General features: G+C 47.0%; 1 protein-coding gene across 1 annotated transcript in view; it reads left to right on the forward strand.

The window, feature by feature from the left end:
* The window catches only part of LOC124021408 (protein sidekick-1-like), a gene marked incomplete at its 5' end in the record, with an annotated part of 86297 nt that overhangs the window by 20374 nt on the left and 41923 nt on the right, over nt 1–24000 (forward strand). The window contains one exon of the mRNA XM_046336599.1: nt 5725–5858. Coding sequence (XP_046192555.1) covers nt 5725–5858 — 134 coding nt within the window. The remainder of the gene's footprint in view (nt 1–5724; nt 5859–24000) is intronic.

Raw genomic sequence — 24000 nt, forward strand, 5'->3', positions numbered from 1 at the left:
ACACAGGTCAGTTAGTGAGGCTGAACACAGGTCAGTTAGACTGAACACAGGTCAGTTAGTGAAGCTGAACACAGGTCAGTTAGTGAGGCAGAACACAGGTCAGTTAGTGAGGCTGAACACAGGTCAGGTAGTGAGGCTGAACACAGGTCAGTTAGTGAAGCTCTTGTACTGTGTTGTGCTTTGTGTTGTGTTATTGTCTCTCACCTGCTGAATCGTAGCTTTTCACAGACTTGCGTTGAGCAGACAACATGATCTGCGTCCCAATAATCTCTCCTTTCTCCCGAAAAAAACGTGCACTTGTTCACTTCCCTCCATTGATATGAAAGGAAACGACTTGCATGTGGGAACTTCCTGCAGCCCATTCCGACGCTATTAAAGTTGTGGATAAATGACTGCCTACTTTGAAATGGAGAGATGAATGTGACGCTGTCAGTTGATAGGAGGAACGGTATCCCGGGAAACAGAGTCGCTCGTCCATTTAATTTTTACAGCGTCTGACCTTCCATCCCTCCGTTCTCTCCTCTCTTCCTCTCCCTTCCTCATCCTAGTTTAATTTCTCTCTCTGTTCCTCTCTCTTTCCATCCCCCCCTTGTGCTTAGATAAACAGTCTGTATCCTGACTCTCTCTCTCTCACACACACAAACTGTCAGTCAGTTTGGACAGTGGGACTGCGTGTCAGTTTGGACATTGGGACTCTGTGTGTTAGTCAGTTTGGACAGTGGGACTCTGTGTGTCAGGTTGGACAGTGGGACTCTGTGTGTCAGGTTGGACAGTGGGACTCTGTGTGTCAGATTGGACAGTGGGACTCTGTGTGTCAGATTGGACAGTGGGACTCTGTGTGTCAGATTGGACAGTGGGACTCTGTGTGTCAGGTTGGACAGTGGGACTCTGTGTGTCGGATTGGACAGTGGGACTCTGTGTGTCAGATTGGACAGTGGGACTCTGTGTGTGGGTTTGGACAGTGGGACTCTGTGTGTCAGATTGGACAGTGGGACTCTGTGTGTCAGATTGGACAGTGGGACTCTGTGTGTCAGATTGGACAGTGGGACTCTGTGTGTCAGGTTGGACAGTGGGACTCTGTGTGTTAGTTTGGACAGTGGGACTCTGTGTGTTAGTCAGATTGGACAGTGGGACTCTGTGTGTTAGTCAGATTGGACAGTGGGACTCTGTGTGTTAGTCAGTTTGGACAGTGGGACTCTGTGTCAGATTGGACAGTGGGACTCTGTGTGTCAGATTGGACAGTGGGACTCTGTGTGTCAGATTGGACAGTGGGACTCTGTGTCAGATTGGACAGTGGGACTCTGTGTGTCAGATTGGACAGTGGGACTCTGTGTGTCAGATTGGACAGTGGGACTCTGTGTGTCATTTTGGACAGTGGGACTCTGTGTGTCAGATTGGACAGTGGGACTCTGTGTGTCAGATTGGACAGTGGGACTCTGTGTGTCATTTTGGACAGTGGGACTCTGTGTGTCAGATTGGACAGTGGGACTCTGTGTGTCAGATTGGACAGTGGGACTCTGTGTGTCAGATTGGACAGTGGGACTCTGTGTGTCATTTTGGACAGTGGGACTCTGTGTGTCAGATTGGACAGTGGGACTCTGTGTGTCAGATTGGACAGTGGGACTCTGTGTGTCATTTTGGACAGTGGGACTCTGTGTGTCAGATTGGACAGTGGGACTCTGTGTGTCAGATTGGACAGTGGGACTCTGTGTGTCAGATTGGACAGTGGGACTCTGTGTGTCAGATTGGACAGTGGGACTCTGTGTGTCAGATTGGACAGTGGGACTCTGTGTGTCAGATTGGACAGTGGGACTCTGTGTGTCAGATTGGACAGTGGGACTCTGTGTGTCAGATTGGACAGTGGGACTCTGTGTGTCAGATTGGACAGTGGGACTCTGTGTGTCAGATTGGACAGTGGGACTCTGTGTGTCAGATTGGACAGTGGGACTCTGTGTGTCAGATTGGACAGTGGGACTCTGTGTGTCAGATTGGACAGTGGGACTCTGTGTGTCAGATTGGACAGTGGGACTCTGTGTGTCAGATTGGACAGTGGGACTCTGTGTGTCATTTTGGACAGTGGGACTCTGTGTGTCAGATTGGACAGTGGGACTCTGTGTGTCAGGTTGGACAGTGGGACTCTGTGTGTCAGATTGGACAGTGGGACTCTGTGTGTCAGATTGGACAGTGGGACTCTGTGTGTTAGTTGTATTAGTGTATTGGTTGTATTAGTGTATAGGGTAAGGGCTGATAGCTCAGTTGGGAAATTACCCTGAATGAGATTAGACCTGAAGAATCAGGTGTCAGGAGGGAGAGAGAGGAAGGGAGAGGAGGGGAGAAGAGGGAGAGGGAGGGGAAGGAGAGAGTGGGAGGGAGAGAGAAGAGGGAGAGGGAGGGGAAGGAGAGAGCGGGAGGGAGAGAGAAGAGGGAGAGGGAGGGGAAGGAGAGAGCGGGAGGGAGAGAGTAGAGGGAGGGGAGGAGAGGGGGGAAGAGGGAGGAGGGGAGGAGAGGGAGGGGAAGGAGAGAGCGGGAGGGAGAGGGAGGGGAAGGAGAGAGCGGGAGGGAGAGAGAAGAGGGAGGGGAAGGAGAGAGCGGGAGGGAGAGAGAAGAGGGAGGGGAGGAGAGGGGGGAGAAGAGAGAGGGGGGAGGAGAGGGAGGGGAAGGAGAGAGCAGGAGGGAGAGAGAAGAGGGAGGGGAGGAGAAGGAGGGGAAGGAGAGGGAGGAGGAGAGGAGAGGGAGAGGGGGAGAGAAGAAGGAGGAGTGGAGGAGAGGGGGGAGAGAAGAGGGAGGAGGGGAGGAGAGGAAGGGGAAGGAGAGAGCGGGAGGGAGAGAGAAGAGGGAGGGGAGGAGAGGGGGAGAGAAGAGGGAGGAGGGGAGGAGAGGGAGGGGAAGGAGAGAGCGGGAGGGAGAGAGAAGAGGGAGGGGAGGAGAGGGAGTGGGGGGGTCTCATAGCAATTAGTCTGAATACTTATGTAAATAAGGTATTTTAGATTGTTTTTTATATATACATTTGCATTTAAATGTTTAAATAAACTGTATTCACTTTGTCATTATGGGATATTGTGTGTATATTGCTGAGGAAAATGTGTTATTTAATCCATTTTAGAATAAAGCTGTATTGTAACAAAATGTCTAATAGAGTTCCATGTGGTGGCATGTCTTGTGGGGTACAGGTGGGCGTCTGAGCTGTGTGCCAGTAGTTTAAACAGACAGCTCGGGTTCATTCAACATGTCAATACCTCTCATACATACAAGCAGTGATGAAGTCAATCTCTCCTCCACTTTGAACCAGGAGAGATTGACATTCATATTATTATTGATGGTTGATATAGGAGAACCAGGAGAGATTGATATTCATATTATTATTGATGGTTGTCCTTCTATATAATAGTGTAGAGAGATGGTTGTCCTTCTATATAATAGTGTAGAGAGATGGTTGATATAGGAGAACCAGGAGAGATTGATATTCATATTATTATTGATGGTTGATATAGGAGAACCAGGAGAGATTGATATTCATATTATTATTGATGGTTGATATAGGAGAACCAGGAGAGATTGATATTCATATTATTATTGATGGTTGATAAACACATGGTTCATTTTTTGCTCCCCGTGTCCTTTTAAGGGCCAGCCGTGCCGCCCTGTTCAGAGTCAATAGCTCTGTATTTATTCTATATAATATTCCTAGGTCCTTCTTTGTGGCACCTGACCACACGACTGAACAGTGGTCCAGGTGCGATAAAACCAGGGCTTTTAGGACCTGCCTTGTTGATAGTGTTGTTAAGAAGGTAGAAACTAGAGTCTGTAGGACCTGCCTTGTTGATAGTGCTGTTAAGAAGGTAGAAACTAGGGTCTGTAGGACCTGCCTTGTTGATAGTGTTATTAGGAAGGTAGAAAATAGAGCCTGTAGGACCTGCCTTGTTGATAGAGTTGTTAAGAAGGCAGAGCAGTGCTTTATCATGGACATACTTCTCCCCATCTTAGCTACTGTTATGTCAATATGTTTTGACCATGACAGTTTACAATCCAGGTTCCCTCCAAGCAGTTTAGTTTCCTCAACTTGCTCAATTTCCACATTATTTATGACAATATTTAGTTGAGGATTAAGGTTTAGTGAATGTTTTGTCCCAAATACAATGCTTTTCGTTTTAGAAATATTTAAGATGAACTTATTCCTTGCCACCCATTCTGAAACTAACTGCTGATCTTTGTTGAGTGTTGCAGTCATTTCAGTCGCTGTAGTAGCTGACGTGTACAGTGTTGAGTCATCCTCATACATAGACACACTGGCTTTACTCAAAGCCAGTAGCATGTCATTAGTAAAGATTGAAAAATAATAAGGTGCTTAGACAGCTGCCCTGGGGAATTCCTGATTCTACCTGGATTATGCTGGATATGCTTCCATTCTAGAACACTCTCTGTGTTCTGTTAGACAGGTAACTCTTTATCCACAATATAGCAGGGGGTGTAAAGCCATAACAAGTTTTTCTAGCATCAGACTATGATCGATAATGTGTGTTTGTCCCATATCAATATAAACTTCTCAAGGCTGCTCAATATTCAGCCCCCGGCTTGTCTATACTGCTTCCTTATTGACACACACGCACACGCACACGCACACACACACACACACACACACACACACACACACACACACACACACACACACACACACACACACACACACACACACACACACACACACACACACACACACACGCGCATGCACACGCACACACACACATATCCTTGTGGACATATCCTTGTAGGTAGCAACCACACTAATCTCCTCAATATTCAATATACAGAATATAGAGTACACAATCTCTCTGTCTCAATATACAGAATATACAGTACACAATCTCTCTGTCTCACTATTCAATATAGAGTACACAACCTCTCTGTCTCAATATACAGAGTATAGAGTACACAATCTCTCTGTCTCAATATACAGAATATAGAGTACACAATCTCTCTGTCTCATAAAGTGTCTGTGTGTGTGTTTGTTGTGTGTGTGTGTGCGTGTGTGTGCGTGTGTGTGTGTGTGTGTGTGTGTGTGTGTGTGTGTGTGTGTGTGTGTGTGTGTGTGTGTGTGTGTGTGTGTGTGTGTGTGTGTGTGTGTGTGTGTGTGTGTGTGTGTGTGTGTGTGTGTGTGTGTATTGATTGTTCCTGGTGTGTCAGAGCATCAGAGGATGGATGTCAACAACATGCAGAGACCAGATGAGAGGAAAGGGACTCATCAGCTTGTTTTGGCTGGACGTTGTTTGGACGTTGTATGGACGTTGTGTGTACGTTGTGCGTACGTTGTGCGTACGTTGTGTGGACGTTGTGCGTACGTTGTGTGGACGTTGTGTGGACGTTGTGTGTACGTTGTGTGGACGTTGTGTGAACGTTGTGCGTACGTTGTGTGGACGTTGTGTGTACGTTGTGTGGATGTTGTGTGTACGTTGTGTGTACGTTGTGTGGATGTTGTGTGGATGTTGTGTGTACGTTGTGTGTACATTGTGTGGACGTTGTGTGTACGTTGTGTGTACGTTGTGTAACGTTGTGCGTACGTTGTGCGGACGTTGTGTGGACGTTGTGTGGACGTTGTGTGGACGTTGTGTGGACGTTGTGTGTACGTTGTGTGGACGTTGTGTGGACGTTGTGTGGACGTTCTCCATGTGCTGAAATGATATTATGGAGAAACTGAAATCCCTGTCTGGTTTTATGTCTCTCCTACAGAGCCATGTCGTTGGACAATCAGCTGGTTGTCTTGTCGGCCAGGGCGGCTGATGCGGGGCGGTACTACGTACAGGCGGTCAACGGGCTGACCGGACAGAACCACACCTCTCCCTCTGTCTACCTCAGCATGGCTGGTAAGACAAGTCATGTCTACAACCTGTATATACACAGGTAGACTATACCTCCACGATACTGTCCTCTATACCTCCACTATACTGTCCTCTATACCTCCACTATACTGTCCTCTATACCTCCACTATACTGTCCTCTATACCTCCACTATACTGTCCTCTATACCTCCACTGTACTGTCCTCTATACCTCCACTATACTGTCCTCTATACCTCTACTATACTGTCCTCTATACCTCCACTATACTGTCCTCTATACCCTACTATACTGTCTTCTATACCTCCACTATACTGTCCTCTATACCTCCATTATACTGTCCTCTATACCTCTACTATACTGTCCTCTATACCTCCACTATACTGTCCTCTATACCTCCACTATACTGTCCTCTATACCTCTAATATACTGTCCTCTATACCTCCACTATACTGTGGAAGAGAGAGAGAGGAGGAGGAAGAGAGAGAGAGGAGGAGGAAGAGAGAGAGAGGAGGAGGAAGAGAGGAGGAGGACGGAGAGAGGAGGGGAGGAGAAAGAGAGAGAGAGGAGGAAGAGATAGAGAGGAGGAAGAGAGAGAGCAGAGGAGGAGGAAGAGAGAGAGAGGAGGAAGAGATAGAGAGGAGGAAGAGAGAGAGCAGAGGAGGAGGAAGAAGAGAGAGGAGGAGGAGAGAGAGATGAGGAAGAGAGAGAGAGAGGAGGAGAAGGAAGAAGAGAGAGGAGGAGGAGGAGGAGGAGGAGGAGGAAGAGAGAGAGAGGAGGAGGAATAGAGAGAGGAGGAGAAGGAAGAAGAGAGAGGAGGAGGAGGAGGAAGAGAGAGAGGAGGAGAAGGAAGAAGAGAGAGGAGGAGGAGGAGGAAGAGAGAGGAGGAGGAGGAGGAAGAGAGAGAGAGAAGGAGGAATAGAGAGAGGAGGAGAAGGAAGAAGAGAGAGGAGGAGGAGGAATGTGATGTGTCCCTTGTGTCTGTGTGGTGTTTTAATTAGACTCTCTTTATGGGGCTGTATGCTGTGGTTTACACTGTCACACACACTCACACACACGCTCACACACACACACACACACACACACACACACACACACACACACACACACACACACACACACACACACACACACACACACACACACACACACACACACACACACACACACACACACACACACACACACACACACACACACACACACACACACACACTCAGACACACCTCCACCTAAAGTGGAACTGACAGCGTTTCAGCAACATCTTGTTAACATGTGTTGATCTACACCCCAGGAAGAATCTGACAGGCCACCACTTAGATATGGTCATTTTCACCTCTTAAATAAATCGACTGTATGGGAAGGATGTATATATAACGAGTTTGTGTAGATATAGAAACATAGAGCGCAAAAGAGTTTGTGTAGATATAGAAACATAGAGCTGGAAAGAGTTTGTGTAGATATAGAAACATAGAGCTGGAAAGAGTTTGTGTAGATATAGAAACATAGAGCTGGAAAGAGTTTGTGTAGATATAGAAACATAGAGCTGGAAAGAGTTTGTGTAGATATAGAAACATAGAGCGGGAAAGAGTTTGTGTAGATATAGCAACATAGAGGGCCTGTCATCATTCACTATGAACTGGACTGTGTGTTTACAGACACTATGAACTGGACTGTGTGTTTACAGACAGTAGGGCCTGTCATCATTCACTATGAACTGTGTGTTTACAGACAGTAGGGCCTGTCATCATTCACTATGAACTGTGTGTTTACAGGCAGTAGGACCTGTCATCATTCACTATGAACTGTGTGTTTACAGGCAGTAGGGCCTGTCATCATTCACTATGAACTGTGTGTTTACAGACAGTAGGGCCTGTCATCATTCACTATGAACTGTGTGTTTACAGACAGTAGGACCTGTCATCATTCACTATGAACTGTGTGTTTACAGACAGTAGGACCTGTCATCATTCACTATGAACTGGACTGTGTGTTTACAGACACACAAAAGCCAAAAGCTCCACAATCCAAAGGATTTCTGTAACTATGGAAACGGTAGTCCTCTGACAGAACTTTACCGATATCAACTAATGCTATCCAGATCAACTAATGCTATCCAGATCAACTAATGCTATCTAGAGCAACTAATGCTATCCAGATCAACTAATGCTATCCAGATCAACTAATGCTGCTATCCAGATCAACTAATGCTATCCAGATCAACTAATGCTATCCAGAGCAACTAATGCTATCCAGATCAACTAATGCTAGCCAGAGCAACTAATGCTATCCAGAGCAACTAATGCTATCCAGATCAACTAATGCTAGCCGGAGCAACTAATGCTAGCCGGAGCAACTAATGCTAGCCAGATCAACTAATGCTAGCCAGAGCAACTAATGCTAGCCGGAGCAACTAATGCTAGCCGGAGCCAGATGAGATCAAATCTAACCAAGGAACATTAGATAAAACCCTTCAAAAAAAAAAAACGTTTTTCAGCCAGTTGGTCGTTGAAATTTCACTGATAAACGATGGGGAAATTGTCCTCGACCTTCTGCAGCTCGCCTGCCAACGCATGTTCGTCCCAACCAAGCACCTCGAGCTGACTGGCTAAGGTTGTCTAGTCCTTCTGTAGCTCAGTTGGTAGAGCATGGCACTTGTAACGCCAGGGTAGTGGGTTCGATCCCCGGGACCACCCATACGTAGAATGTATGCACACATGACTGTAAGTCGCTTTGCATAAAAGCGTCTGCTAAATGGCATATATTATTATTATTATTATTATAACACCTCCCTCTCTGACCATTTTACTCACCACAGCGGAGCTGATTAGGCTGCTTACACTTCATCTACTTGATTTGCCGACGTTTACTAATCTATTGGTGAATTATATTAATTATGCAGTGAACTGCATCCATCTATTCTGCCAGCAATGCCTTAATGTACGTCATGGAACGTTGAGACAAATATAACCTTTTTTTTTTAAACCTCATATAGAGTTGATTTTGTAGCATAAACTGGGGATTGCATATTTTTCCTGATATTCTGATTGTCTGTTTGTTTCATATCTGATAAGTAGTTAAAATGTCAGTTCCATTTCAAAGAAGAAGCCTGAAGTTCATTGCTGTCTGTCAAAACTCCTCGTTTTTAAAATCTCCTCTCTCTCCTCTCTCTCTCTCTCTCTCTCTCCCACTCTCTCTCTCCCACTCTCTCTCTCCCACTCTCTCTCTCTCTCCTCTCTCTCTCCCTCTGTCTCTCTCTCTCTCTCTCTCTCTTTCTCTCTCTCCCTCTGTCCCCATCTCCCTCTCTCTCTCTCTCTCTCTCTCTCTCTCTCTCTCTCTCTCTCTCTCTCTCTCTCTCTCTCTCTCTCTCTCTCTCTCTCTCTCTCTCTCTCTCTCTCTCTCTGTCTCTCTCTACCCCCTCTCTCTACCTCTCTCTCTCTCTCTCTCTCTCTCTGTCTCTCTCTACCCCCTCTCTCTCTCTCTCTCTCTCTCTCTCTCTCTCTCTACCTCTCTCTTTACCCCTCTCTCTACCTCTCTCTCTCTCTCTCTCTACCTCTCTCTCTGTCTCTCTCTCTCTACCTCTCAGAGACAGAGAGACAGAGAGACAGAGAGAGAGACACACAAACATTTTTTCAAGGAGTCCTACAAACCTGACTCAGTTACACCAGCTCTGTCAGGAGGAATGGGCCAAAATTCACCCAATCTATTGTGGGAAGCTTGTGGAAGGCTACCCGACACGTTTGACCCAAGTTAAACAATTTAAAGGCAATGATACCAAATACTAATTGAGTGTATGTAAACTTCTTACCCACTGGGAATGTGATGAAAGTATAAATAAAAGCTTAAATAAATCTTTCTCTCTACTATTATTCGGACATTTCACATTCTTAAAATAAAGTGGTGATCCTAACTAACCTAAAACAGGGAATTTTTTACTAGGATTAAATGTCAGGAATTGTGAAAAACTAAGTTGAAATGTATTTGGCTAAAGTGTATGTTAACTTCCAACTTCAACTGTACGTTTCCCATGCCAATAAAGGCTCTTAATTATTACTGTCCCACCTCTGGTCAGATTACAAATGAATCACCGGTTTCATTCATTCCAGCTGTGATCCTGATTAGAGGCGTGTGGGTTGCCTTGTTTCACTTTATATTATTTAGGAGGACGTAGAACAGTATTTTCAATCTCTCCTTCTCTCTGTAACGAGTCTCTGTGTAGTTCTATAATTGAAACCCTGGTGAACAGAAAGATGGAAGGAGGACTGACTCACGGACTGTGGCTGTTAGATGTTGGTGTGTGTGTGTGTGTGTGTGTGTGTGTGTGTGTGTGTGTGTGTGTGTGTGTGTGTGTGTGTGTGTGTGTGTGTGTGTGTGTGTGTGTGTGTGTGTGTGTGTGTGTGTGTGTGTGTGTGTGTGTGTGTGTGTGTCCATGCTTTTCCTTGTTAGAGAGCTTAGATCATGATGCAATAAAGGAGCAGAAGTATCTCTGTAAAATAAGGACAATCCTCTGTGTGTCTGTGTGTCTGTGTGTCTGTCTGTCTGTCTGTCTGTCTGTCTGTCTGTCTGTCTGTCTGTCTGTCTGTCTGTCTGTCTGTCTGTCTGTCTGTCTGTCTGTCTGTCTGTCCCCAGGCCCTTCTGGTGATGTAGAGGCTAACCCCTGCATGCCCCAGTACCACTCCCATTCCCCAGGCCCTGCAGCCCCCCAGCACCACTCCCATTCCCCAGGCAATGCAGCCCCCAGCACCACTCCCATTCCCCAGGCCCTGCAGCCCCCCAGCACCACTCCCATTCCCCAGGCCCTGCAGCCCCCAGCACCACTCCCATTCCCCAGGCCCTGCAGCCCCCAGTACCACTCCCATTCCCCAGGCCCTGCAGCCCCCAGCACCACTCCCATTCCCCAGGCCCTGCAGCCCCCAGCACCACTCCCATTCCCCAGGCCCTGCAGCCCCCAGTACCACTCCCATTCCTCAGGCCCTGTAGCCCCCAGTACCACTCCCATTCCCCAGGCCCTGTAGCCCCCAGCACCACTCCCATTCCCCAGGCCCTGCAGCCCCCAGCACCACTCCCATTCCCCAGGCCCTGCAGCCCCCAGTACCACTTCCATTCCCCAGGCCCTGTAGCCCCCAGCACCACTCCCATTCCCCAGGCCCTGCAGCCCCCAGCACCACTCCCACTCTCCAGGTCTACTACACCTGTTGTATTCAGCATTTCACTGTAAGGTCTACTACACCTGTTGTATTCAGCATTTCACTGTAAGGTCTACTACACCTGTTGTATTCAGCATTTCACTGTAAGGTCTACTACACCTGTTGTATTCAGCATTTCACTGTAAGGTCTACTACACCTGTTGTATTCAGCATTTCACTGTAAGGTCTACTACACCTGTTGTATTCAGCATTTCACTGTAAGGTCTACTACACCTGTTGTATTCAGCATTTCACTGTAAGGTCTACTACACCTGTTGTATTCAGCATTTCACTGTAAGGTCTACTACAACTGTTGTATTCAGCATTTCACTGTAAGGTCTACTACACCTGTTGTATTCAGCAGGGCCTGGAGAGTGGGAGATATCGGCACACATGACAAATAAACTTTGATCTGATTTGTTAAGTTTGTTTTATTCACTGCTTTAGCACTCTGCCGTCCCGGATGTCCAATTGTATCTAATCCTGGCTCAGGAAGGCCACCAAAAATCATGACATTTCCATCCCCAACTACAACATTTTCTGACAAGATAGAACTTCCAAAGGGGGCGGAGTTGCAATCTACTGCAGAGATAGCCTGTAGAGTTCTGTCACACTATCCAGGTCTGCGCCCAAACAAAGCTTCTACTTTTAAAAATCCACCTTTCCAGAAACAAGTCTCTCACCGTTGCCACTTGTTATAGACCCCCCTCAGCCCCCAGCTGTGCCCTGGACACCATATGTGAATTGATTTCTCCCGATCTATCTTCAGAGTTCGCACTGTTAGGTGACTGGGTAACTGGGACATGCTAGACTTCCGGCCATTTTACAATGTAAGCTAAATGCCCTCAATCTCACACAAATGATCAATGAACCTATTAGGTACAAACCCAAATCCGTAAACACGGGCACCCTCATAGATATCATCTTAACCAACCTGCCCTCCGAATACACCTCTGCTGTCTTCAACCAGGATCTCAGCGATTGCTTGCGTCCGTAATGGGTCTGCGGTCAAACGACCTCATCACAGTCAAACTGTTATGCAGGTGAATGAGGACCCAAAAGCGACTTGGCGAAAACAGAGTCTTTAATCCAGTAAAGTAAAAATACAATCAAATAAAACAATTTCCACTCGTAATGACGAGAACCGACTGGAGACTTGATCTTGAACTGCAGGTTGCCTCGGGAAGGCACTTGAACTTAGCAGACTCAGACACCTGCTCACCACGCAGCATCTGAGGGAAACACGACACGACAGGGCGATACACAAACACAGCACGGTGAACAATAGACAAGGATCCGACAGGGCAGGAACGGAAAACAAGGAGAGAAATAGGGACTCTAATCAGGGAAAAGGATCGGGAACAGGTGTGGGAAGACTAAATGATTGATTAGGGGAATAGGAACAGCTGGGAGCAGGAACGGAACGATAGAGAGAAGAGAGAGAGGAAGGGAGAGAGAAAAAGAGGAGAACGAACCTAAAAAGACCAGCAGGGGGAAAACGAAGAGGGAAAAGCAAAATGACAAGACAAAATAAGACAAAACATGACAGTACCCCCCCCACTCACCGAGCGCCTCCTGGCACTCTCGAGGAGGAACACTGGCGGCAACGGAGGAAATCATAGATCAAACGGTCCAGCACGTCCCGAGAAAGAACCCAACTCCTCTCCTCAGGACCGTAACGAAAAAAACGATAAAAAGGGAAACTAGGGTACTACTCTAAAAAAAAAATGAGACACGGGAAGAGAACTGAAAACTTTAGAGCAAACAGGACCAAACAGGCCAGGAGAGTAACAACTAGGGACAGACTGAGACACAGCAAGGGCAGGAACAAGAACAGGAGAGATGCGATGGCAGGGAACAGACTGAGACCCAGCAAGACCAGGAGCAGAAGCAGAAAAATACGCACAAGGGTGGACCCCATCGTCAGTATCGGAGCGCTGGGACAGAATGGCTCCCACGCCCACCCCCGACGCGTCAACCTCAACAATAAACTGTTTAGTGACGTCAGGTGCAACAAGGATAGGAGCGGATGCAAAACGCTTCTTAAAGAGATCAGAACAACAATCATACGACCGGTGAGGAGGAAGGGAGTTGGTTCTGGACCGACTGAAGACCGTGCGCAGACCATGATATTCCTCCGGCACTCCTGTCAAATCACCAGGTTCCTCCTGAGAAGAGGGGACAGAACAAACAGGAGAAATAGCAGACATTAAACACTTCACATGACAAGAAACGTTCCAGGAAAGGATAGAATTACTAGACCAATCAAAAGAAGGATTATGACACACTAGCCAGGGATGACCCAAAACAACAGGTGTAAAAGGTGAACAAAAAATCAAAAAGAAATGGTCTCACTATGGTTACCAGATACAGTGAGGGTTAAAGGTAGTGTTTCACATAATATACTGGGGAGAGGACTACCATCCAAGGCAAACATGACCGTGGGCTCCCTAACTGTCTGAGAGGAATGTCATGTTCCCGCGCCCAGGCTTCGTCCATAAAACAGCCCTCTGCCCCAGAGTCTATTAATGCACTGCAGGAAGCTGCCGATCCGGTCCAGCGTAGATGGACCGGTAAAGTAGTACATGTACTTGACGGAGAGGACCGTCTAGTAGCGCTTATCAGTCGCCCTCCGCTTACTGATGAGCTCTGGCCTTTAACTGGACATGAAATGACAAAATGACCAGCGGAACCGCAATAGAGACAGAGGCGGTTGGTGATTCTCCGTTCCCTCTCCTTAGTCGAGATGCGAATACCCCCAGCTGCATGGGCTCAACACCTGAGTCAGTGGGGAAAGACGGTAGTGTCGGAGAGAGGGAGACACAGTTAACGCGAGCTCTCTTCTATGAGCTCGGTGACGAAGATCTACCCGTCGTTCAATGCGAATAGCGAGTTCAATCAAAGAATCCACGCTGGATGGAACCTCCCGAGAGAGAATCTCATCCTTAACCTTAGCGTGGAGTCCCTCCAGAAAACGAGCGAGCAACGCCTGCTCGTTCCAGTTACTGGAGGCAGCAAGAGTGCGAAACTCTATAGAGTAATCCGTTATGGATCGATTACCTTGACATAGGGAAGACAGGGACCAGGAAGCTTCTTTCCCAAAAACTGAGCGATCAAAAACCCTTATCATCTCCTCTTTAAAGTTCAGATAATTGTTAGTACACTCAGCGCTTGCCTCCCAGATAGCTGTGCCCCACTGCCGAGCCCGACCAGTAAGGAGTGATATGACGTAGGCAATCCGAGCTCTCTCTCTGAGTATGTGTTGGGTTGGAGAGAGAACACGATATCACACTGGGTGAGAAAGGAGCGGCACTCAGTGGGCTGCCCAGAATAACAAGGTGGGTTATTAACCCTAGGTTCCGGAGGCTCGGAAGAACCGGAAGTAGCTGGTGACACGAGACGAAGACTCTGATACTGTCTTGAGAGGTCGGAGACCTGAGCGGCCAGGGTCTCAACGGCATGTCGAGCAGCAGACAATTCCTGCTCGTGTCTGCCGAGCATCGCTCCCTGGAACTCGAGAGTAGAGTAGAGAGAATCCATAGTCGCTGGGTCCATTCTTGGTCGGATCCTTCTGTTATGCAGGTGAATGAGGACCCAAAAGCGACTTGGCGAAAACAGAGTCTTTAATCCAGTAAAGTAAAAATACAATCAAATAAAACAATTTCCACTCGTAATGACGAGAACCGACTGGAGACTTGATCTTGAACTGCAGGTTGCCTCGGGAAGGCACTTGAACTTAGCAGACTCAGACACCTGCTCACCACGCAGCATCTGAGGGAAACACGACACGACAGGGCGATACACAAACACAGCACGGTGAACAATAGACAAGGATCCGACAGGGCAGGAACGGAAAACAAGGAGAGAAATAGGGACTCTAATCAGGGAAAAGGATCGGGAACAGGTGTGGGAAGACTAAATGATTGATTAGGGGAATAGGAACAGCTGGGAGCAGGAACGGAACGATAGAGAGAAGAGAGAGAGGAAGGGAGAGAGAAAAAGAGGAGAACGAACCTAAAAAGACCAGCAGGGGGAAAACGAAGAGGGAAAAGCAAAATGACAAGACAAAATAAGACAAAACATGACAGTACCCCCCCCACTCACCGAGCGCCTCCTGGCGCTCTCGAGGAGGAACACTGGCGGCAACGGAGGAAATCATAGATCAAACGGTCCAGCACGTCCCGAGAAAGAACCCAACTCCTCTCCTCAGGACCGTAACGAAAAAACGATAAAAAGGGAAACTAGGGTACTACTCTAAAAAAAAAATGAGACACGGGAAGAGAACTGAAAACTTTAGAGCAAACAGGACCAAACAGGCCAGGAGAGTAACAACTAGGGACAGACTGAGACACAGCAAGGGCAGGAACAAGAACAGGAGAGATGCGATGGCAGGGAACAGACTGAGACCCAGCAAGACCAGGAGCAGAAGCAGAAAAATACGCACAAGGGTGGACCCCATCGTCAGTATCGGAGCGCTGGGACAGAATGGCTCCCACGCCCACCCCCGACGCGTCAACCTCAACAATAAACTGTTTAGTGACGTCAGGTGCAACAAGGATAGGAGCGGATGCAAAACGCTTCTTAAAGAGATCAGAACAACAATCATACGACCGGTGAGGAGGAAGGGAGTTGGTTCTGGACCGACTGAAGACCGTGCGCAGACCATGATATTCCTCCGGCACTCCTGTCAAATCACCAGGTTCCTCCTGAGAAGAGGGGACAGAACAAACAGGAGAAATAGCAGACATTAAACACTTCACATGACAAGAAACGTTCCAGGAAAGGATAGAATTACTAGACCAATCAAAAGAAGGATTATGACACACTAGCCAGGGATGACCCAAAACAACAGGTGTAAAAGGTGAACAAAAAATCAAAAAGAAATGGTCTCACTATGGTTACCAGATACAGTGAGGGTTAAAGGTAGTGTTTCACATAATATACTGGGGAGAGGACTACCATCCAAGGCAAACATGACCGTGGGCTCCCTAACTGTCTGAGAGGAATGTCATGTTCCCGCGCCCAGGCTTCGTCCATAAAACAGCCCTCTGCCCCAGAGTCTATTAATGCACTGCAGGAAGCTGCCGATCCGGTCCAGCGTAGATGGACCGGTAAAGTAGTACATGTACTTGACGGAGAGGACCGTCTAGTAGCGCTTATCAGTCGCCCTCCGCTTACTGATGAGCTCTGGCCTTTAACTGGACATGAAATGACAAAATGACCAGCGGAACCGCAATAGAGACAGAGGCGGTTGGTGATTCTCCGTTCCCTCTCCTTAGTCGAGATGCGAATACCCCCAGCTGCATGGGCTCAACACCTGAGTCAGTGGGGAAAGACGGTAGTGTCGGAGAGAGGGAGACACAGTTAACGCGAGCTCTCTTCTATGAGCTCGGTGACGAAGATCTACCCGTCGTTCAATGCGAATAGCGAGTTCAATCAAAGAATCCACGCTGGATGGAACCTCCCGAGAGAGAATCTCATCCTTAACCTTAGCGTGGAGTCCCTCCAGAAAACGAGCGAGCAACGCCTGCTCGTTCCAGTTACTGGAGGCAGCAAGAGTGCGAAACTCTATAGAGTAATCCGTTATGGATCGATTACCTTGACATAGGGAAGACAGGGACCAGGAAGCTTCTTTCCCAAAAACTGAGCGATCAAAAACCCTTATCATCTCCTCTTTAAAGTTCAGATAATTGTTAGTACACTCAGCGCTTGCCTCCCAGATAGCTGTGCCCCACTGCCGAGCCCGACCAGTAAGGAGTGATATGACGTAGGCAATCCGAGCTCTCTCTCTTGAGTATGTGTTGGGTTGGAGAGAGAACACGATATCACACTGGGTGAGAAAGGAGCGGCACTCAGTGGGCTGCCCAGAATAACAAGGTGGGTTATTAACCCTAGGTTCCGGAGGCTCGGAAGAACCGGAAGTAGCTGGTGACACGAGACGAAGACTCTGATACTGTCTTGAGAGGTCGGAGACCTGAGCGGCCAGGGTCTCAACGGCATGTCGAGCAGCAGACAATTCCTGCTCGTGTCTGCCGAGCATCGCTCCCTGGAACTCGAGAGTAGAGTAGAGAGAATCCATAGTCGCTGGGTCCATTCTTGGTCGGATCCTTCTGTTATGCAGGTGAATGAGGACCCAAAAGCGACTTGGCGAAAACAGAGTCTTTAATCCAGTAAAGTAAAAATACAATCAAATAAAACAATTTCCACTCGTAATGACGAGAACCGACTGGAGACTTGATCTTGAACTGCAGGTTGCCTCGGGAAGGCACTTGAACTTAGCAGACTCAGACACCTGCTCACCACGCAGCATCTGAGGGAAACACGACACGACAGGGCGATACACAAACACAGCACGGTGAACAATAGACAAGGATCCGACAGGGCAGGAACGGAAAACAAGGAGAGAAATAGGGACTCTAATCAGGGAAAAGGATCAAATCAAATCAAATCAAATCAAATCAAATGTTATTTGTCACATACACATGGTTAGCAGATGTTAATGCGAGTGTAGCGAAATGCTTGTGCTTCTAGTTCCGACAATGCAGTGATAACCAACAAGTAATCTAACTAACAATTCCAAAACTACTGTCTTATACACAGTGTAAGGGGATAAGGAACATGTACATAAGGATATATGAATGAGTGATGGTACAGAGCAGCATACAGTAGATGGTATCGAGTACAGTATATACATATGAGATGAGTATGTAGACAAAGTAAACAAAGTGGCATAGTTAAAGTGGCTAGTGATACATGTGTTACATAAGGATGCAGTCGATGTTGTAGAGTACAGTATATACATATGTATATGAGATGAATAATGTAGGGTAAGTAACATTATATAAGGTAGCATTGTTTAAAGTGGCTAGTGATATATTTACATCATTTCCCATCAATTCCCATTATTAAATGGCTGGAGTTGGGTCAGTGTCAATGACAGTGTGTTGGCAGCAGCCACTCAATGTTAGTGGTGGCTATTTAACAGTCTGATGGCCTTGAGATAGAAGCTGTTTTTCAGTCTCTCGGTCCCAGCTTTGATGCACCTGTACTGACCTCGCCTTCTGGATGATAGCGGGGTGAACAGGCAGTGGTTCGGGTGGTTGATGTCCTTGATGATCTTTATGGCCTTCCTGTAACAACGGGTGGTGTAGGTGTCCTGGAGGGCAGGTAGTTTGCCCCCGGTGATGCGTTGTGCAGTCCTCACTACCCTCTGGAGAGCCTTACGGTTGAGGGCGGAGCAGTTGCCGTACCAGGCGGTGATACAGCCCGCCAGGATGCTCTCGATTGTGCATCTGTAGAAGTTTGTGAGTGCTTTTGGTGACAAGCCGAATTTCTTCAGCCTCCTGAGGTTGAATAGGCGCTGCTGCGCCTTCTTCACGACGCTGTCAGTGTGAGTGGACCAATTCAGTTTGTCTGTGATGTGTATGCCGAGGAACTTAAAACTAGCTACCCTCTCCACTACTGTTCCATCGATGTGGATAGGGGTGTTCCCTCTGCTGTTTCCTGAAGTCCACAATCATCTCCTTAGTTTTGTTGACGTTGAGTGTGAGGTTATTTTCCTGACACCACACTCCAAGGGCCCTCACCTCCTCCCTGTAGGCCGTCTCGTCGTTGTTGGTAATCAAGCCTACCACTGTTGTGTCGTCCGCAAACTTGATGATTGAGTTGGAGGCGTGCGTGGCCACGCAGTCGTGGGTGAACAGGGAGTACAGGAGAGGGCTCAGAACGCACCCTTGTGGGGCCCCGTGTTGAGGATCAGCGGGGAGGAGATGTTGTTGCCTACCCTCACCACCTGGGGGCGGCCCGTCAGGAAGTCCAGTACCCAGTTGCACAGGGCGGGGTCGAGACCCAGGGTCTCGAGCTTGATGACGAGCTTGGAGGGTACTATGGTGTTGAATGCCGAGCTGTAGTCGATGAACAGCATTCTCACATAGGTATTCCTCTTGTCCAGGTGGGTTAGGGCAGTGTGCAGTGTGGTTGAGATTGCATCGTCTGTGGACCTATTTGGGCGGTAAGCAAATTGGAGTGGGTCTAGGGTGTCAGGTAGGGTGGAGGTGATATGGTCCTTGACTAGTCTCTCAAAGCACTTCATGATGACGGAAGTGAGTGCTACGGGCGGTAGTCGTTTAGCTCAGTTACCTTAGCTTTCTTGGGAACAGGAACAATGGTGGCCCTCTTGAAGCATGTGGGAACAGCAGACTGGTATAGGGATTGATTGAATATGTCCGTAAACACACCGGCCAGCTGGTCTGCGCATGCTCGGAGGGCGCGGCTGGGGATGCCGTCTGGGCCTGCAGCCTTGCGAGGGTTAACACGTTTAAATGTCTTAATCACCTCGGCTGCAGTGAAGGAGAGACTGCATGTTTCCGTTGCAGGCCGTGTCAGTGGCACTGTATTGTCCTCAAAGCGGGCAAAAAAGTTATTTAGTCTGCCTGGGAGCAAGACATCCTGGTCCGTGACTGGGCTGGATTTCATCTTGTAGTCCGTGATTGACTGTAGACCCTGCCACATGCCTCTTGTGTCTGAGCCATTGAATTGAGATTCCACTTTGTCTCTGTACTGACGCTTAGCTTGTTTGATAGCCTTACGGAGGGAATAGCTGCATTGTTTATATTCGGACATGTTACCAGACACCTTGCCCTGATTAAAAGCAGTGGTTCGCGCTTTCAGTTTCACGCGAATGCTGCCATCAATCCACGGTTTCTGGTTAGGGAATGTTTTTATCGTTGCTATGGGAACGACATCTTCGACGCACGTTCTAATGAACTCGCACACCGAATCAGCGTATTCGTCAATATTCCCATCTGACGCAATACGAAACATGTCCCAGTCCACGTGATGGAAGCAGTCTTGGAGTGTAGAGTCAGCTTGGTCTGACCAGCGTTGGACAGACCTCAGCGTGGGAGCCTCTTGTTTTAATTTCTGCCTGTAGGCAGGGATCAGCAAAATGGAGTCGTGGTCAGCTTTTCCGAAAGGGGGGCGGGGCAGGGCCTTATATGCGTCGCGGAAGTTAGAGTAACAGTGATCCAAGGTTTTACCACCCCTGGTTGCGCAATCGATATGCTGATAAAATTTAGGGAGTCTTGTTTTCAGATTGGCTTTGTTAAAATCCCCAGCTACAATGAATGCAGCCTCCGGATAAATGTTTTCCAGTTTGCAAAGAGTTAAATAAAGTTCGTTCAGAGCCATCGATGTGTCTGCTTGGGGGGATATATACGGCTGTGATTATAATCGAAGAGAATTCTCTTGGAAGATAATGCGGTCTACATTTGATTGTGAGGAATTCTAAATCAGGTGAACAGAAGGATTTGAGTTCCTGTATGTTTCCTTCATCACACCATGTCCCGTTAGTCATGAGGCATACGCCCCCTCCACTCTTCTTACCAGAGAGATGTTTGTTTCTGTCGGCGCGATGCGTGGAGAAACCCGTTGGCTGTACCGCCCTGGATAGCGTTTTCCTAGTAAGCCATGTCTCCGTAAAGCAGAGAACGTTGCAGTCTCTGATATCCCTCTGGAATGCCACCCTTGCTCGGATTTCATCAACCTTGTTGTCGAGAGACTGGACATTGGCAAGAAGAATACTGGGAAGTGGTGCGCGATGTGCCCTTTTTCGGAGTCTGACCAGAACACCGCCGCGTTTCCCTCTTTTTCGGAGTCGTTTCCTTGGGTCGCTGCATGCGATCCATTCCGTTGTCCTGTTTGTAAGGCAGAACACAGGATCCGCGTCGCGGAAAACATATTCTTGGTCGTACTGATGGTGAGTTGACGCTGATCTTATATTCAGTAGTTCTTCTCGACTGTATGTAATGAAACCTAAGATGACCTGGGGTACTAATGTAAGAAATAACACGTAAAAAAACAAAAAACTGCATAGTTTCCTAGGAACGCGAAGCGAGGCGGCCATCTCAGTCAAGGGCAGTCAGGTGTGGGAAGACTAAATGATTGATTAGGGGAATAGGAACAGCTGGGAGCAGGAACGGAACGATAGAGAGAAGAGAGAGAGGAAGGGAGAGAGAAAAAGAGGAGAACGAACCTAAAAAGACCAGCAGGGGGAAAACGAAGAGGGAAAAGCAAAATGACAAGACAAAATAAGACAAAACATGACACAAACGCTCCCTAAAACACTTCAGCATGCAGGCCTTTCTAATCAACCTGGCCCGGGTATCCTGGAAGGATATTGACCTCTCATCACAGTCAAACGCTCCCTAAAACACTTCAGCATGCAGGCCTTTCTAATCAACCTGGCCCGGGTATCCTGGAAGGATATTGACCTCTCATCACAGTCAAACGCTCCCTGAAACACTTCGGCATGCAGGCCTTTCTAATCAACCTGGCCCGGGTATCCTGGAAGGATATTGACCTCATTCCATCAGTAGAAGATGCCTGGTTATTCTTTAAAAGTGCTTTCCTCACAATCTTAAATAAGCCCCATTCAAAAAATGTAGAACCAGGAACAGATATAGCCCATTGTTCACTCCAGACTTGACTGCCCTTGACCAGCACAACAACATCCTGTGGCATTCTGCATTAGCATCGAACAGCCCCCGTGATATGCAGCTGTTCAGGGAAGCTAGAAACCATTATACACAGGCAGTTAGAAAAGCCAAGGTTAGCTTTTCAAGCAGAAATTTGCTTCCTGCAACACTAACTCAAAAAAGTTCTGGAACACTGTAAAGTCCATGGAGAATAAGAACACCTCCTCCCTGCTGCCCACTGCACTGAAGATAGGAAACACTGTCACCACTGATAAATCCACCATAATTGAGAATTTCAATAAGCATTTTTCGATGCTGGCATTAGCATCGAATAGCCCCCATGATATGCAACTTTTCAGGGAAGTTAGGAACCAATATACACAGGCAGTTAGGAAAGCAAAGGCTAGCTTTTTCAAACAGAAATTTGCATCCTGCAGCACAAACTCCAAAAAGTTCTGGGACACTGTAAAGTCCATGGAGAATAAGAGCACCTTCTCCCAGCTGCCCACTGCACTGAGGCTAGGAAACACTGTCACCACCGATAAATCCAAGATAATTGAGAATTTCAATAAGTATTTTTCTACTGCTGGCCATGCTTTCCACCAGGCCACCCCTACCCTGGTCAATAGCACTGCACCCCCCACAGCAACTCGCCCAAGCCTCCCCCATTTCTCCTTCTCCCAAATCCAAACAATCTGGACCCTCTCTTTCTAAAATTATCCACCGAAATTGTTGCTACCCCTATTACTAGCCTGTTCACCCTCTCTTTCATATCGTCTGAGATCCCCAAAGATTGGAAAGCTGCCACGGTCATCCCCTCTTCAAAGGGGGAGACACTCTAGACCCAAACTGCTACAGACCTATATCTATACTACCCTGCCTTTCTAAAGTCTTCGAAAGCCAAGTTAAAAACTTCTTGGCGCACCCATCGCGATAGCGGGATCATTCAACATCCACTGAATTGCAGAGCGCCAATTTCAAATTAAATGACTACAAATATTACATTTTCATGAAATCACAAGTGCAATATACCAAAACACAACTTAGCTTCTTGTTAATATACCTGGCGTGTCAGATTTCAAAAAAGCTTTACAGCTAAAGCAAACCAAGCTTTTATGTGAGGACATCTCTCTCAGAAGAAAAAACATTACAAACAGCTAGCAGCAAAATAGATTCGTCACGAAAGTCAGAAAAGCAATAAAATGAATCGCTTACCTTTGATGATCTTCGTATGTTTGCACTCACGAGACTCCCAGGTACAATAAATGTTCCTTTTGTTCGATAAAGATGTTTTTTTTTATCCAAAAACCTCGATTTGGTTGGAGAGTTTTGTTTAGTAGTCCACAGGCTCGTGCATGTCACGACGGGCAGACGAAAATTCCAAATAGTATCCGTAAAGTTTGTAGAAACATTTTTTTAATCAATCCTCAGGTTGTTTTTACAATAAATAATCGATAATATTTAAACAGGACAGTAGCTTTTTCAATAGGAGCGAGAGAGAAAACGTCTGCTCCAAGCTGCTCGCGCAAAACTCTGGGGACAGTGACTGACACGATGTGATCATTCTGTCACGCCCTGGTCGAAGTATTTTGTGTTTATCTTCATTTATTTGGTCAGGCCAAGGTGTGGCATGGGGTTTTTTATGTGGCGTATATGTATTGGGATTGTAGCTTAGTGGGGTGTTCTAGTTAAGTCTATGGCTGTCTAAAGTGGTTCTCAATCGGAGGCAGGTGTTTATCATTGTCTCTGATTGGGAACCATATTTAGGCAGCCATATTCTTTGTGTGTTTCGTGGGTGATTGTCCTTAGTGTCGTTGTTCCTGTCTCTGTGTTAATTTGCACAAGATTAGGCTGTTTCGGTTTTCGTTACGTTCTTTGTTTTGTAGTGTTTATAATTGATTCGTGTTTTACGTGTGTTTATTAAACATGGATCGAAATCTACACGCTGCATTTTGGTCCGACTCTCCTTCACGACAAGAGAACCGTTACACATTCTCGCTCATTTTTCAGAATAAAAGCCTGAAAATGTCTAAAGACTGTTCACACCTTGTGGAAGCTATAGGGAAAGGAATAGGGAAAGGAATTGATAATGTTTTAAATGAAGGATAGATTTGCAATGAAACAGAGAGGTTTCAAAATAAGAGGCACATTCCTGGTTGGATTTTCCTCAGGTTTTCGCCTGCAGTATCAGTTCAGTTATACTCACAGACAATATTTTGATGGTTTTGGAAACTTTAGAGTGTTTTCTATCCTAATCTGCCAATTATATTCATATTCTAGCTTCTGGGCCTGAGAAATAGGCAGTTTCATTTGGGCATGTTTTTCATCGAAACATCAAAATACTGCCCCATAGTCCCAGGAAGTTAATAAACAGACCATTTGGAATCCCACCGTACCTTCGCTACTATGCAATCTGGTTTCCGAACTGGGTGCACCTCAGCCACAAGGTCCTAAACGATATCTTAACCGCCATCGATAATAGACAATACTGTGCAGCTTTACTCATAG

The sequence above is a fragment of the Oncorhynchus gorbuscha genome, unplaced genomic scaffold (genome assembly GCF_021184085.1).
Source record: "Oncorhynchus gorbuscha isolate QuinsamMale2020 ecotype Even-year unplaced genomic scaffold, OgorEven_v1.0 Un_scaffold_1099, whole genome shotgun sequence".
Taxonomy (NCBI): Eukaryota; Metazoa; Chordata; class Actinopteri; order Salmoniformes; family Salmonidae; genus Oncorhynchus; species Oncorhynchus gorbuscha.